This window comes from Diabrotica virgifera, chromosome 3 (genome assembly GCF_917563875.1).
Source record: "Diabrotica virgifera virgifera chromosome 3, PGI_DIABVI_V3a".
Taxonomy (NCBI): domain Eukaryota; kingdom Metazoa; phylum Arthropoda; class Insecta; order Coleoptera; family Chrysomelidae; genus Diabrotica; species Diabrotica virgifera.
The window spans coordinates 42,370,785-42,388,341 of NC_065445.1; the positions used below are offsets into that span (position 1 = coordinate 42,370,785).

The window sequence follows — 17,557 nt, forward strand, 5'->3', positions numbered from 1 at the left end:
AGTTATGAAGCTCTTTGATGACATTTGAGACTTCTTCAGTCGTGAATAGCTCGTAGTTAGCAGTGACGTAGTGGTGACAGTTGTGCGTCGTATCTTCTATCCAGCCAGCATTGTTGTTAAGAGCAGCTGGTGTGGAAAGTTGATTTCCCCAAAACTCATGAATTTCTTCTTGGCTTGGGTAAGACTTGTCGACACTTTCTACGGTGGAATTGAGTTTTCGGTAAAACGCCTTCTCAGAGTTCTCAAAAATTGCATTGTCACATTTTCGGTTGTTACTAACTTTATACCTTCTTAATCGTCCTGAATAGACGGAGAGTTTTTGTTTTAATGTATCCAGACTCTGTTGAGCTGTGTTATTTTCTGGATCGTATCTCGAGTGTCTTGCAGTGCTCCGCATTATTTCTTCAGCTCTCTTAATGACTTTTCTACTTGTTACACCTCTTATATATTCTGTGACTTGACCAATATCCCTACGCAGTAATTCAATTTTTCCGAGAAGTCTTTTTTCCCAGGGTGCAATTCTGTTACCAGTCCTTCCGTTATTAGTACCCCGTCCTGTTCTGATCTTAACGCCCATTACATTGGCAATTGCTGTTGCTGCACAGTAGATTAGCATATGCAGATACTCCAACGTGTGGGCTTCTACGACATAATTGGGTAGGACTTCAGTATTCACAATTTGTAACAGCGCACCTAGTTTCTTACAAGAGTTTATTCGTGGTAGCGGTGGTCTGCTAAGTGGATTTGTTCCATTAAACTCTTGTACGGCACGAGCCATTTCGCTTTCTAGACTATCGCGCAACTCGTTGTTTTCCTGCTGTGTATTGTCAGGTTGAGTTTCTGGTATGGGAATCTCAGGAATCTGCTCATCAAGGATTTCATTAGGGACTTGATCTAAAACTAGCTCTTGGTTATTAATCTCCCGTTCGACTTCGCTTTTGATCGTATTGCGTCTAGTCTCTGGGATAAGGTTGTTTCTTATGATTACCCGGTATTGATCTGATACTCTTTGCTCCGATACTTGAATATCTGGGTACTCCCTGCAAAATTCGGCATACAGCTGTTGTCTGTAGCCGATCGTTTCTTGACCGAGGTTGGTCACCTTATAATAGAAGCGCAAAATGCTTTCGTTGATGGACACAGTCCATTTCATGCGCTGCCTCGGTCGTCCCGCTTGAGTGAGCGCCGGCTGATGTTCCAGCGCAGCACCTTCAGCGAGTGGAGCTCTTGCTGTTGTTTGGCTCGCTTGTGGTTGTTGTTCTTGTTGTTGGGCTGTAGCTGTTTGTGTGACAGGGGCCCGCCTCCTCAACACCCTGCCACCGACGTCCCGCATGCTGTCACGTCCAGCGCCGGCTCCAGACGTGCCCTGGCGATCCCCAGGCAGCGATCCTAAACATAAACCATAGTTCTCCATATCAATGGGTGTGCATTTTATACCTACTGCCAGGTGTCAGTTTTTGTTCCACGGCAAGTATCCCTGCTACTCTCTGGGTACTGGCGCTACGAATACCCAGAAAGTATCCCCCATTCGCAGGGGGCCGCGCCTGATAGAAGAACTGACAAAAAACTCCCACAGGAAAGACGATATTATTATTATTATTATTATTATTATTATTATTATTATTATATTTAACTTCAAATATCTCGAAAACTGATAATTTTATCGTTACCAATGGAGAGTGTATTATTTACGTAGAAAGTATTGGAGAATCTAAAAATGGCACTAAAATAGTAATTTCTCCAGTGGCGTAGAATTTGAGAAGGGTCAACCATTCACTATCCCCTGTCGTACGCCTCTGGTAGTAGCTAAAAACGTTTGTTTATCATAATTTAGTAGGGTGTATAGTAGTCGCACTTTCTACCAAGTATGAAAAGGATACGTCAGTTTTAAAATGCTGAGCAAAAATAGTTTTTAAATTTTTAGATAAAACACCCTGTAACGCAGTAAGGAACCACATTTTATTTAAGTGTTTTAGGTTAAATCTTCGTATTTTGTGCTAAGGTTTCTCCAGTTACTATATGGACAATTATTAACGAAACACCCTGTATATACTCTTTCCCTCTGTCAGTGTTATCCAAATCAGTGATAATCAGTTTTCCGTCTTTATCAAAGATGTTATTTGTACATACTTCTTTTATTTTATATACAAATTAAATGCTTATTTTTTCTCTTCAATATCCAAACATTTGTTTTCGAAGCATCTTTATTTGTAGTTGGGCTGCATATAACTGTTCTGATTTGGTTCCAATGACACTCGATGGATTCTTGTTGTTCGTTGTTCTCAAAATTAGTTTCTAAATAATTTGCAGTCACCTGACTGTTATTTCTAATCAAATCGATATCCAGTTTGTTAGATGATCGCCGTTCCATCAATTGAGGCTTTAGTTTTTAGCCAATACCATATCGTGGTCAGATGGAACGTCGACACCAGTAACAGGTTGTACAGATTTTAATGCATTTCTATAACACTCATTGATGGTTATGTAGTCAATTTGGTTTCTTGCGATATCAGGGGTATCTACTGAAGATTTCCACGTATCGTTCCATCTCCGTTTCGGTAGTTTGAAACAGGTATCCATTATACACAAATTAAATTCTTTGATAAAATCTGCGAAGTAGTCTCCTTTTTAATTTTTGTCGCCTAGTCCAAAATATTGAATAATGTTATTTTGTCAGCCTTTTCCTATCTTAGCATTAAGGCAGCTATCAGAATGGTGAGACCTAATCTTGACCGAGTTCGTCAGTAACCTTTTTTACATCTGCGTAGAGCTTTTAAAGAATTCTAATAGGTTCTTAAAGTTAAGCTTAAATATGACTGGCAGTAGTACAAGTAAAATGCAACTCAGATTGTTCGGAAAGTATTCCCAGTAAAAAAGACTTTTTCGAAATGAATGTACAGTAATTATTCTACCGCTTGAATGAAGTCCTTCCACAACTGTGATAATGCATCGCAATAATGAGTTAAGATCCATAACCATTGATAAAAAAGGATAAAAAAGATTTGGGGTTTTATTGAAAATTAATGGAGCTTTTTTTTCATCAATTATTTTATTTAATCTAAACTTATAAATAAAATTTAATTTAAATATATCACAATCAATCAAATCTTTAATAGACCTTAATATTTGGCAACACTTTATTACATAAATTTAAAACTAAAGATTTAAAAATTTATTAAACCTAATATTTTTTCAACATTTCTTGTATTTCATTTAAACTCATACCTTTTGTTTCTGGCAGGTAAATAAACATCATGGTTGAGCCACCTAAACAAAGGAAACTGAACATCAAAATACACCAATGAGGACCGAACGTTTGAGCAACCAACGGATAGGCTGCTGTTATAATGGTTACAACTATCATTGATAAAGCCATTACCAACGACGATGCTGCTGCTCTATAATTGGGTGCAAATAGCTCGTTCATTATACCAACTGGAATGGGACCAAGGCCTAAAGAATACATGAATACAAGGGAGATAACTGAGACAAAAGGCAACCACTGAAGATGAGCCACAATAGGTGATTCAAGGTGCTTTAAGAAAAAGAAAAGACCTAAGAAAAATAAGGACATACTTGTTCCTACTGAAGAAAAAAGTAGCATCCTTCTACGACCAACTCTTTCTACAACAAAAGAGGTAAATGTAAAAGTAGTCATTTTTACCATACCAACTATCATTGCTACATGATTTCCTGAAAATCTAGTTCCTGCTGAATTAAATATTGGTGCTAGAAAGATCATAATTGCAGATATGCCAGAGGATTGCTGGGCAATGCAAGGAAGTAAGCCTAACATCAAGCCGACTCTATTTTCTTTAGTTTTAAATAGGTATTTTAGACTTTTTTGATCAGAACTTACTTTAATAACTTGGTCTATTTTGCTCATATCTGATTCTAATTCCTTTTGAGTCTTGTAACTCCTTAATTTAGATAAAGACTTCATACATTGAACCTCTCTCTTTTTTAATAAACAAAATGTTGGACTTTCTGGTAGGAAGAAAGCTAGGACAAAAAATATAATAGTAGGAAACACTATTAAAATTGTTAATAACTTTATGTTAAAAAATGGCCCAATAACGTAACAGTAAAAATGACCAATTTGGTGAAACGCTCCCAAAAAACATCCAAATTTAGCTCTTTGAAAATCCTCACTAATTTCGGAAATGTAAACGCTTATTACTGTAAATGATGCTGTATAAAATATGTAACTAATGCTTCGAGCTGCAATTAGTAGGCTAACTTCTCTAGTAAATGCCAATAAAATGCCAGAAACAAAGATTAAAATGGACATAACTTGCAAAAAATTTTTCCGTCCTATGACATCCGATAGTTTGGGGAAAAAAAGACATCCCACAATTGATAAAAAATTTGGAAATCCAACCAGCATTGATGTTTGAACAGGTGTTATGGGTTCACTGAGTGGGTTTATATGTGTGTTGTTTGACAATAATATTGGTATTGTAGGAGACGTCCATACGGCTGCTCCTCCTGCGACAAATACTATCAGCTGACCTAAAATTAATAAATTATTAAAATACAACAATGATTAAATTAACTTGTGTTTTGACTAGGAAAGTTTTGAGGTAGTTCTGATTTGTTCCATTATATATGGATTTTGGGCTGCTGAATCCGAATATGAGGTTTGCGGACAAAATTTCTTGCCGGAACATTGAAAAAATCGCGAAAAAAGCGAAAAATTTCAGCTTTTTTCCGCTTTTTTACTCAAATCTCGAAAACTATTAACTTTTAGTAAATGTTATGTTAACAAAAATTAAAGTATTTAAAATTATCTACAAATATCACTATTTACTTTTTTTTTCAAACGAACCGTTCGGTCTAAAGTACAAGTTGAAAATTTCCAATTTTTAACGGTCTCGGCAAAACCCACTTTTTATATTCCAAAATTTTATTTTTTATTAGAATGCTGTCATTTGATAAATTTCTCCTAGTTTTCTGTACAAATAATAAATGTGAGTTCATAGGTATGGTATATCTCTTGTGACAACTTCCATGAGTCCATTCGGTCCTAAGAGGCCGGGAATGTCTCCGCTTTTCCTTAGAACCACAGAAGATCAGGCACAGATGGAGTCACAGTTTTAGTTGGTGTGAACATTTCCTTCGGAGCTGTTATCTTGATTTCTGATAAACCTTGAGGTTTTGTCCTTTTAAAATGAATTAGTTGAACAGCTCCCTGTCTTCCATAAACCTCAGGCGCGGGTTTCTTTTTTATCCGAGGAATGGATTGCTTAGGAGCTACTGCATGTTTTGGTGCAATACAAGAAATGCCACATATGACGTAAAAAGTGTGGTATTCGTCAATTGTATGTACGTTAAAATTAGCGTTATCGTACACCTGCTGTGTAAAGCACGGCATGTCAATTTTCTGCGGATCGCCTGCGAATGCTGACACTTCCAGGCGAGCAGCTTCTGTATACGATGAACAAAACTCCAAAGAGGAAACTACATCAATCTAGTTTCTTGAGCCGTACTTTTTGTAGAGAAAACGGCGAACCCTGCAAGGAATGGTGAGACCAACTATTTGGGCCTTACTGCCGCTACAAGTCTTTGAGCAAGCGCGTTGCTTATCTGGAAGTGTCAGCAATCGCAGACGATCCGCAGAAAATTGACCAGCCGTGCTTTACACAACAGATGTACGAAAACGCTGATTTTAACCTTTCCTATGACAGGCCTTAATTTGCATGTTAGTCCCTCAATCCCAAAGGTTTTTTTCATGCTTAGAGTCCCATTGCCTTATATATACGTCGCATATAAATAAACAAATAAATGACCAAAACATGTTTTTAATGAGTTTTTTTAATCAACTTAAACGATTTCTTTTCAAAAGTACTCATCAGAGAGCAAAACCAACTTGAAAAATGTAACTAACTTAAAAAAAAATAATTTAATGTAAATTAACATTAAAAGTTTTCTTTTGCGTGGTACTCCTCAAAACATGACACTACGCAAAGGCCGACTCCGCATCTTTCACACATGTATCTCGATTCGCTTCTTTTTTTCTGGTCTTTCTTGTGCCTACAATCGCTTCACCTTTTAGCAGCTACCTATAAGCGTTGCCACCAGTGCTACAATATAGCATATTATATCTAAAATATCTGAACAAATATATACGGCAATGGGTCCGTATGAGCTCTCTTAGGTGCCAATATTTTGAGGCTTTGGGAACAATAATCTAACATTGTCGGACATATTTCTACGGCATTGGGACACCAATGAGTCTAAAATTTTATAAGCAACGCATATTTTCGGCTTTGGTAAATTGAGACCATAACACCTTGAACGTATATATACGGGGGCTGGGAATACAGACCCACTTTTTAAAATATATATATTCTATATATATATAGAACTGGATTCTAACTATAGTGTTATAGAATATATATATATATATATATATATATATATATATATATATATATATATATATATATATATATATATATATATATATATATATATATATATATATATATATATATATATATATATATATATATATATATATATATTGTTGCATTGCTCCTGTTTAGCTATATCATACTGATGACGACTAATAAGTCAGAAACACGTGTCTATGGTTGCATTCCATCTTGTGCATATATATATATATATATATATATATATATATATATATATATATACAGCGTTGGGACAGAAAGGGTTAACGTACATACAATCGACGGATACCAACCACACTTTTTACCTCATGGGTGGCATTTCTTGTATTGCACCAAAATATGCAATAGCTCCTAACCAATGCATTCCTCGGCTAAAAACTAAACCCGCACCTGAGGTTTATGGAAATCAGAGAGCTGTTCAACTAACATTTTGAAAGGACAAAACCTCAAGGTTTATCAGAAATCAAGATCCGAAGGGAATGTTCACACCAACTGAAACTGTGACTACATCTGTACCTGATCTTCTCTGGCTCTAAGGGAAAAGCAGAGACATTCTCGGTATTTTAGGATGGAATGGATTCATCGAAGCTGTGAGAAGAGACATACCATATTCATATTATGAACTAACATTTATTATTTGTGCAGGAAACTAGGAGAAATCTATAAAATGACAGCATTCTAATAAAAACTAAAGTTTTGGAATGTAAAAGTGGGTTTTGCCGAGACCGTTAAAAATTGTCAATTTTCTACTTGCACTTTAGACTGAACGGTTCGTCTGAAAAAAAAGTAAATAGTGATGTTTGTAGATAATTTTAAGTACTTTAATTTCTGTTAACAGACCATTTTCTAAAAGTTAATAGTTTTCGAGATTTGAGCAAAAAAGCGGAAAAAAGCTGAAATTTTTTAGATTTTCTCGCGATTTTTTCAGTGTTCCGGCAAGAAATTTTGTCCGCAAACCTTATATTCGGATTCAGCAGCCCAAAATCCAAATAATGAAAGAAATCAGAACTACCCCAAAACTTTCCCATTAGGGAGCTCGTATAATACATATTGACTGAATCACAATATTTACAACATTATTAGTTTAAAAGTTAGAGAAAACCTCAAAATTGTTCGTTGATAATCTTTAGTTACTAGCAGGCCATCATTTGGGACCAAAGTAGTTTGGACTTAAATAATCTTGGACCCTAACACAATTCGAAAAAAGAAAGATATACGCCACTCAAATGTTATGTTGGAGAGAAATATTAAAAATTCCTTGGACCGACCATAGAACAAACAATTCAATTTTAAGAGAGCTAAAAGTTAGCCAACGACTCTTCAGTAAAGTCTATCTCCAACAATTAAAATACTTTGGACATGTTATGAGAGCAAACACAGAAAACATGGAAAGACTCATTCAAAGGAAAGGTGGAAGGCCGAAAATCACAAGGAAGATCCCCAACAAGATGGATAGATCAAGATACAGGAACATGGAAAGATCTAAGCATGAGTTAAAAGAAATGACCACAGACAGAGATCTTTGAGAACGGACAATACATGACATCACGTCGACCACTACACTTCCTCCGGGGGGTGAGGATTGAAGAAAGAGAGTTTGAAACAATTTAGTTTGGTTTTCATTTGTTTGCTGCCAAAATGATGTTGAATTTCTATAATAACTGTAAAATAACTGAAGGATACAACTTCTGGTATGTAGGGTAGGTATACGTAAAATTAGGACTGGAGTTGTTATAATAATTGCTGACCAAATCTGAACGTTATAAAACCTCGCTTTGGCTTTCGACTTTTCAAGGTGGTGCTGCTCCTTTTTTTGTTGCGGAAGCTTGGAGTGGGGAAAAGCAATGTAGTGGAAGTGGAGCGGGGAAATTGTAGATGGACAAGAAGATTAAGAGTTTCTTTTTGGTAGAAGCCAACACAAACCAAGAATAGAAAGTCACCTCTGATGTTCTTCTAAAGGTGACCAGTGATCTTCTGGAGATGTTGGCGACCACATTGCCCATCTTATTCTATTCACAGCTGCTCGAAATATACCAGTTGACGTTAGACCAGCCAGGATACACGTCTACGTTCAAGGCCTCTTTTGCCCTCAATCTTGCCCTGTAGAATCAACTGCAGTAGCCGGTATTTATCATTACGCATAATGTGGCCGAATTAAGCCAATTTTTTATTCTTTACGGTGTTAATTATTTCTTTGCCTTTTCTTGGCATCTGGAGAGTAGTTATGTTAGTTGTGTGGTGTATATATGAGACCCTCAACATACGTCGGTAGCACTACATTTCAAATGCCTCTAACCGTTTTGTGGCATCTTAGGTAAAACTCCAGGTTTCTACTTCGTAGGGGAGGACACTAAAAGAATTCTTTTGCGTATATTGTTACTTAAAGATAAGTTGCAGAGAATCTTCATAAGATAGTTAAAAGAGCTTCTGGCTTTTTCAATACGAGTTTTTATTTCGTTGCTATGATCCCAAGTATCCTTAATGTAGCAGTCCAGATAGCATATTTTCTGTACTCTTTCTAGGAGTGTATTGTTTACGGCCATTTGGACGTTTATGTTGATGTTCTTACTAACGATCATTATTTTTGTCTTCTTACAATTTAGCTTTAGGCCGTATTTTTGTGACAGTATCCATCATCCATTGGAGCCCCTGGACAATGACTATCTGACAGCAATACTGTATCGTCTGCATATCTAATATTGTTTATAAGTTGTCCATTTACTGCAATACAATCTTCTGATTCATGCAAGGCCTCTCTAAAGATGTTTTTAGGGTATATGTTAGATAATCCTGGTAAAAGTATGCAAATTTCGGATTTTACCAGCTATATATTGGAAACGGCTCTTGGACCAGAGTTTTTGACTTGCAGCTTATTATTACCTGCGATGTATAAGTGGAGCTCTTCCTAGAATATCGATATGTCGAATGTTATACTTATCAGAAAGTTCGTTGCCAGTCAAGTGTTGGCTGTGTGCCAAATGCTTGACTGGGAGGAATGGACATTTTTCTTGGAGCTTATCTGTGATGTCTAAGTAGAGTTTTTTTAGGATGTCTCATATACCTAGGACACTCATCAGAAAGTTTGTCGCCAGTCAAGTGTTAACTCTGTGCCAAGAGCGCTTGGCTGGGAGGACTAGAACTTTTTTTGGGATGTTAGGTTAGTACGTACCCTAGGCGAAGGCAAGGATTTTTTAGGACCTCCTTACCTTTTGTCGTTGAAACCGTCTAGCGTGCTTAATACGTATCTTTTGAGAGGAACATACTCTCTCCTCTAATCATCATTCTCTTTGCTTTATCCCTATGCGGGGTCGGCTTCTCTAATTGCATTTCTCCACACAATTCTATCTTGGTTTATATCAATTTTAATCCCTTTTAGCAACATGTCCTGCCTTATCGTCTCCCCCCAGATCTTCTTTGGTCTTCCTGTCCTACTCCTTCCAGGAATCTGCACTTCAGCTATACTTCATATTGGGTGATTAACGTCTCGACGTTGAACATGACCAAACCATCTTAACCTATGCTCTCTCATTTTGGCATCAATTGGACTTCCCCTAATATACTCATTTCTAATTTTATCCTTCTTTGTCACTCCACTCGTCCATTTAAGGATTCTCATTTCCGACACATGCATTCGTTGTTCCTCTTTCTTTTTCACTGCCCAACATTCAGTTCCGTACATCATAGTCGGTCTTATGGCTGTTTTATAGAATTTTCCCTTCAGCCTCATTGGAATTTTTCTGTCACACAACACACCACTCGCTTCTTTCCACTTCATCCATCTAGCCCTAATTCTACTGCATGCATCTCCATTTATTTCTCCATTACTCTGTAATACCGATCCTAGGTATTTAAAACTATTGCTTTTCACAATAATTTCACCATCCAAACATTTTATTTGTAGTAACTCCAGTTTTAAATGATCATTCCAAATACTCTGTTTTTGTTCTACTAAGTTTTAAACCTCTTTCCTCCAGAGCTTGTCTCCACTGTTCCAGTTTTTGTTCTAAGTCTCTTTCACTATTTCCTATTAACACAACATCATCAGCATACATTAGGCACCATGGAATGCTACCCTGTAGTTTTGCTGTTACCTGGTCCAAAAATAATGAGAACAAATAAGGACTAAGCACCGAGCCTTGGTGCAATCCTACTTTCCCCTGAAATTTATCAGTCTCTCCCACACCTGTCCTAACACTAGTCGTTACTCCCTCATACATATATCTCACAATCTTTACATATTCGCCAAGGACTCCTTCCTTATTGAGTACCCACCAGAGAATCTCTCAAGGAACTCTATCATATGCTTTCTCAAGATCAATGAATGCCATATGAGCATTGGTCTCTTTATTCCTGTATTTTTCCATCAGTTGCCTTACAATAAAAATTGCATCTGTTGTTGATCTGCCCTGCATAAAGCCAAATTGATTATCGGATATTTCGGTTTCATCACGTATCCGTCTATCAATTACTCTCTCCCATATTTTCATGGTGTGGCTAAGTAGTTTTATAGCCCTGTAGTTTGTACATTGTTGTATGTCTCCCTTGTTTTTGTAGACAGGTACTAATATACTGCTTTTCCATTCGTCTGGCATTTGTCCAACTTCCATAATTCTATTAAATAGACCTGCTAGCCAACTTATCCCTGTCTCTCCCAATGCTCTTCATACTTCCCCAAAAATATCATCTGGTCCAACTGCGTTTCCTTTCTTTATTTTTTGAAGCGCTTGAACCACTTCCTCGTTTCTATTCTCCTCTATTATGGGGATATTGGCATGACTGTGGATCAATACTGATAATCTGGAAGTTTCCTCGTGCATTTTTCTTTCGGTAGCCAAACTGGTGTTACTTTGGCGATTGTTTAGTGATACCAAGACACACACTTTTTATTTGATAATTGAGCTAATAATAAACATTTTGTAGGTCTGTGGAAGAATTTTTGAAGAGGTATTTCCAAATTGTCTGGACAGTTAACCCAGGACATTAGATTCTTACAATGCCTAGGGTGTCTTTGACGTCGACGTTCCAATTGACGGTTCTACTAAAATGAACTTCTAAATAGGACACTGAGGGATCTGAATTTGAGCATATCTCTGGTTCCTTCTATCTTCATATTGAAGACTTCGAGGTTGTATGAATAAAATAACCTCAGTGTTGGAGGAGTTACGTGTGACTTTCCATTTGTTGCACCACCTTACAATTTTGTTTAGTTTGTTATTCTATCGAATACCGATTGTAGTCTCAGCGTTCCATGAGCGGTACCTAAGGAGAGGGGGAGTGCAAAATCGTCAGCATAAAACAGGATAGAGTCGGACCTGTTTAAGGGAAGGAGAAGGTCGCTGATGTGGACTATATATAAAATTTGTGCTAAAACTGAGCACTGGGAGATCTAGTTTATGGAGTAAATGATATTGAGAATTTGTTTGCGACTTTGACGCCGATTGTCCAATTGGAGAGATAAGAATATACGATCATTATAAAGGAGGTAGGCAGTCCAGCAAGGTAGAGTTTTTAAATCAAACTAGCATGCCAGGTTTAATCAAAGGCCTTTTGGACGTCTGAAAAAATGTCTTCTTCTTCTTCTACGGCGCTACAGCCCAAATTAAGCCTCGGCCTCCTTTATTTATTGCCTCCACCCTTGCTTGTCTCTGGCTGCTCTTCTTCATGCACGGACTACTAAAAAGGCTTGTGCGTCGCTGTTTACTGTGTCTTCCCAGCGCTTTCTTGGCTTTCCAACCAGTCTCTTTCCCTGCATTCTAGCATTCACTGCTCTTTTTGGTAGCCTATCCTCTCTCATTCTTATCACATGTCCGGGCCCTTGCAATCTTTGTATTCTAATGAAGTCTGACAGGGGTGCTTCCTTATAAAGTTGATAAAGTTCGTTGTTGTATCGACCTCTGAAAATTCCGTTTTCCCTCACAGGTCCTAGTATTCTCCTCAGCACTTTTCTTTCGAATGTGTCGAGTTTGTTTTTGGATGTTTCTTTCAGGACCCAGGCTTCAATGCCATAGCATGTTATTGGTCGAATTAAAGTTTTATAGATTCTTATCTTTGTATTTAGGTGGACACTTTTAGACCGAAATATATGGGAGAGGGCAAAATAAGCTCTGTTTGTCTGCGGTATTCTCTTCCGTATTTCTTCATCTTCTGATCCGTCGGCATATATTTCTACTCCCAGGTATGTAAACTTTCCAACCGTTTCAATGTCATCTTCATGTATAATGTATTGTGGGACTATATTTCTTCTCGTCTGAGTCATTATTTTTGTTTTTTTCTGTGTTAATTTCCAGACCTAGCATTTTTGTTTTTTTGATTTTAGCTCTGCGTATGTTTCCTGTGCTCCTGTTGATGTTCTACTCATAATATTAATATCGTCGGCATAAGCGGCCAGTTGAACCGTTCGGTTCGTCAGTAGGTTTCCTCGTCCAGTTTGCATTTGCCTAACCGCATACTCCAGTGCCAGGTTAATGGCACAAGTAAAAATGTCTATAGCATTAATATCGACGGTTGAAAAGTAAAAGGTTGTAACCCACAAATAAACTTTTTTCAAGAAGTAGAAAAAACGTTCCATTTAAGTAATTTGATGAGGAATCAGCTTAATATTTTTTTTGTTAATTTCTAGATCAATAATTGATCTACGCATTTATTCAAATAAATGCATTTAAAAAGCATTGGCCCGAAATTTTGCGCCTACGCTCTTAATACCAAATGAAATGTATATGGTTTAAAAACTTACATGTTAATACTGCAAAATACATATACAAAGTGTCTACTTGTTTTGGTTCATTTTCAGGTTTTAACTGAATATTTTCTGTTCCAAAAGGCACGTAGTTAATTTCTTGTTGGTCAATTTTTTTTTCTGGTTCATTCTTGAGGTTACCCATATTTTATAGGCTTCGATACTTCTAAAAAAATAATTATATAATCAAAAAATTAATTAAGAATGCACAAACAAAAGAATTTAAGAAAAAAATATAATAAGTAGAGAGGAGGACATAGTGTGAAGCGGGGCATAGTGGGGTAGTTCCAAAATTATTTGAAGATATTGTTTTTATAGTCGTCATATGAGTTTCGTTATTTTGTGTCCTGTTACATTCATTCATCTGTGTCGCCTAAATAAAATATTAGATTATGCAGACGAAACGTAATTGTTCTGCACATAATGATTAATGATTCTTCTACTAAGGAATATCCGTCTCCAACAAACAATTTTCTCAGTATCAATAAGAGTTGCTTTACTAGAATATTTGACCACTTGAACTTCATGTTGCTTTAGTAAGTGTTGGTATCTCTTTTTTAAAATTAGTTTTGTGGACATTTCTCCTTCTTTCCTTTTTCTTTTATAATTACATATCTTCTTATTCAGCTTATAATTTGAACAGTAAATTTACCTTTTTTGTCTTCTGCATTTTTGTTTGAGGGTTAACAACTCCACTTTTTAATTCGCTTCAAATGTTATATACAGTATGGTGCAAATGAAAGAAATAAACACTATAATAACATTTATGACAATGTATTATATTGTATTATATAAATATGTACACAATTAAACTTCGTAAACTTGAAATAAAATTAATAAAACCGATGTAAAGAAATAAAACATTTTATAACAATAAAAATTTAGTAAATAATTAAAAATATTAACCTGTGTTAAAAAAAAATAATATTTAGCTATAACTGCATGTGCGACTTTTATTCTTTTTTGGTTGTTTTATTAGTACATTTGAATTATGAAGCCTATCGAAGGACTGCTGACCTCCTATTCTATTCTCAGTGATGAAGGTTCACCCAATACTATCCATGGAGTGTGAGCGTGGTCCCGACAATACGCGATTTGACGCTTCTCCGCTCTTGGCATCAGTTGCAGATGTTTACGTTACTAGAAGAACCTGAGTAACCTTACTATCGAGCGCGGTCATAGTATAATGCATATTTAAATTGAAAAATACTTTAGAAAAAATCTTGTCGATGAAAGACAAATTTCTTATACATCGCAATGAAAAAAAAAATGGTTTGTGGGTGAATTGTAAATTATTAGAGCTTGAAGAGTTTCTAAATTTTTTAGCATTCAAATGTAATATTGTAAAGACTACTTTTTATTCAGTGGTTCCCTAAGGCAACGTGTTGTTATCAGCTGCATGAAAAAAAAACTTAATAACTCCTAAAACCGAAGACGAATTTTCATATCCAAATATCACACAGAGGCTCACAAGTTGGGATTTAGGACATACCAATAATCTTGGTTAAAAAATTTTCGAGTATTTGCTTAAAATGTGGTTAACAAATTTCCAGATGCACATACCATAGAGAGGTTCACAAGTTTACTTACTCCTTACTCCGTGGAGTTACAACCCTTCGTGGGTTTTAGCCTAATCGACAACATGCCTCCACTCTTCTGTGTCTTGGGCAGTAGGGTGGAACGAAAGGATAGGAAAAAAAATTGTTTTGCAAAGAACTTTCTAATAGCACTCGAAAGTTGCCTTATCATGTCTACAATAAAACTACAAAATCTTTTTGTTCTAGGTTTACATCTTGAGGTACCGCACGAGCTTTGAAAAGATAGGTCTTTGCCAAAAAAAATACAGAAATTTTCTTCAAATATTTTATATATTTAAGCTGGTGCCGTAGCTAACATTTCTTAGTTAAATATTGTTTCTAATAACAGTTAACGTTGCTATCATTGCTATATGTAAACATTGCTATAAGATTTCTTTAGTTCAATAATATTCATCTTGATGCTTAAAGCACAGCTTCCCAATTCGATGTTATTTTCAAATTACAAAAAAGAGCTATAAGATATCTGTTTGGCCTCAGAAGAACAACACACTGCAGAAGTTACTTCAAAGATCACGGAATTTTAACCCTTCCATCTTTGTATATTTTAGAAACTGTTTGCTTAATTCGTAAACATCTACATGTCTTTCCACCAAGACCTAATCATCACTACTTCACGAGAAATTCTATGTTTGACGTCTATTTGCCGACGCCGTCCTCGGAGTTAGTAAAGAAATCGATATTATATTCCGCAAAAAAAATGTACAACCATCTCCCCCTACAACTAAAATTTGCACCATCTTTTCCCAAATTCCGTAAACTGACAAAAGCCTACCTGTCTGAAAGACCATATTATTCAGTAGAAGATTATTTTAGTCAATAACTAAGAAATTACAGTACCCTTTGCACAAGTAGTATTTTTTTTATTTTTTTATCTATATTTGGGTGTCATATGCAGCAGCTTAACTTTTTAACTTTTAAACCTTTTTTATTAATTATTAGGTAGACTATGGATTTGCAATTTATTTAAATTTTTGTAATTGATTATTTCTGTTTTAACTTCGATTTATTTATTTATTTTATTTAACTTATTGACGATTTATGTAATTTTAGTAAATTGGATTGTTACTGTTTTGTTTTTTTTACTATTTATAAGCTTTGTCGATAAAATTGTAAATTTTTCATGGCAATAAAGCATATTTCTATTCTATTCTATTCTAAATAAATTGTTTTTTTGTCTCAAACTTCGGCATAATCTTTTGGGAAGCAATCTTTGCTCTAACAAAGCCGTTTTTGCTTCAAGACCACAGACACTAAGATATGGCTCAGTCACAACCTATATGGGTCTTTTCACTGCTTTTATATGACAGGGAAAACAAGGAAAATCCACATACTACACCTAACAACTAGGGTCTCTTGCTTCACTTATATACTTTTTTAAGTCCTCGTCAATTATATGCTTTGTCGTAGGACGCTCAGTAATTTCTTCTTCTGTCCAGTTAATTATATAAATATAGTCATTGGCATTAAAGTTCAGCTTCAGGACAACAAACTTCCTTACACCTTTTATGATTTCCAATCTTGCCTTCAAAAGTCGCCGCAGACCTAGCTTCTTTATGTGTTTTCTCTTGTCACATAACATGAAAAATAAGTACATTTTCTGGGTGAGAGAAGTAACCATTCTTTTGAATTAGTGGATCAATTATTTGTTGTTAGTATGTAAAGTGTGTAAAGATGTTTCTCACAAAGATCACGTAAAAATTTAATGAGTTTCCACATATGTTTTGATCCGTTTACACAAAATGGTTTCAGTGTGATATGAAACCAGACTGGAGCATACACCTTCATCACATACATAGTCAAAGTTTTAAGAGTATTTGAAGGATTATCTGCTGTAACATATAACTGTAGAAGGCAATTGGCCAACGTATGCCATCGTGAATCATCTAATTTCCCAGGGGATTTTAAAGAAAAATACACCACTGGAGATGGCTTTGCACATTTTAAGTAAATATTTTTGATCTGTGCTTAGATCATCCTTAATCTCTAGAATCGGGAGGTTGTTTTGTATGGGCGCCAAATTCACCACAGGAAGCTGGTTACAGATTTTAAATTCTTTGTCTAGAAGCCCTATAAATTAATTAGGGCCTTTAGTTTTTCCATCTAATGTGCAAAACATATGACGCAAAGGCAATTCATTGGTATAGAACAAACAAATCAGCAACTTTAGCGGCTTATTTAGGTTTTTTCTATTAAAGCAGTCACACCATTGTTAACACCGGTATTAGTGGCAGTTCCATCACATCCGACGGCTGTTATATTGGAAATGTCTAAAGGGGTGTCACCTTGAAAATGCGATATTATGCTATCTTTTACAGCTTCACCTATTCCGGAAGCAGGAGTTAAATGCCCTAGGAAGGTTGATCCAGGTTCCTCTACTGTTGAAATGTGTTCTACTATAGTTAGAATGTTAAATTATATTAAGGAATGAAATAAATATTTACTATTAAATCTCTCTTTAGATGTGGATATCAAGTTCAAACTTTGCCAATTTTAGTAAAAATAAATATTGGAGTGTTTAGTGTAAGTTAAAACTAAAATTATCTTGAAAGAGTAGTTTTAGAGTGTCTATTTATCATTTTTTTTTTGTAAGCATTTATTATTTGATAACAAGTACAATAGCTTATATCAATGTAGTATTGTACACTAAAATGGCGTTATGACCTATGAGGTACATCACCCAGCAATTTCACCTCAGTTTTAGCGAAGATTTATGGGCCATAATCTTCGCAATCTTCTGTTGTTTAGTGGCTGCAGTAATGGTAATATTAGTGGCCTTCCAAGTTCTCGTGGTGTCTGTTGGCTCTTTC

General features: G+C 35.8%; 1 protein-coding gene across 1 annotated transcript in view; it reads right to left on the reverse strand.

Annotated features, from left to right (window-relative positions):
• Window positions 1-3,030: 3,030 nt before the first annotated feature.
• LOC126882813 (facilitated trehalose transporter Tret1-like) overlaps window positions 3,031-17,557 on the reverse strand; it is a 47,292-nt gene continuing 32,765 nt past the window's right edge. The window contains exons 2-3 of the mRNA XM_050647897.1: window positions 13,150-13,318; window positions 3,031-4,512 (exon numbers count right to left, since the gene is read on the reverse strand). Coding sequence (XP_050503854.1) covers window positions 3,182-4,512; window positions 13,150-13,297 — 1,479 coding nt within the window. The 5' untranslated portion in view covers window positions 13,298-13,318 and the 3' untranslated portion in view covers window positions 3,031-3,181. The remainder of the gene's footprint in view (window positions 4,513-13,149; window positions 13,319-17,557) is intronic.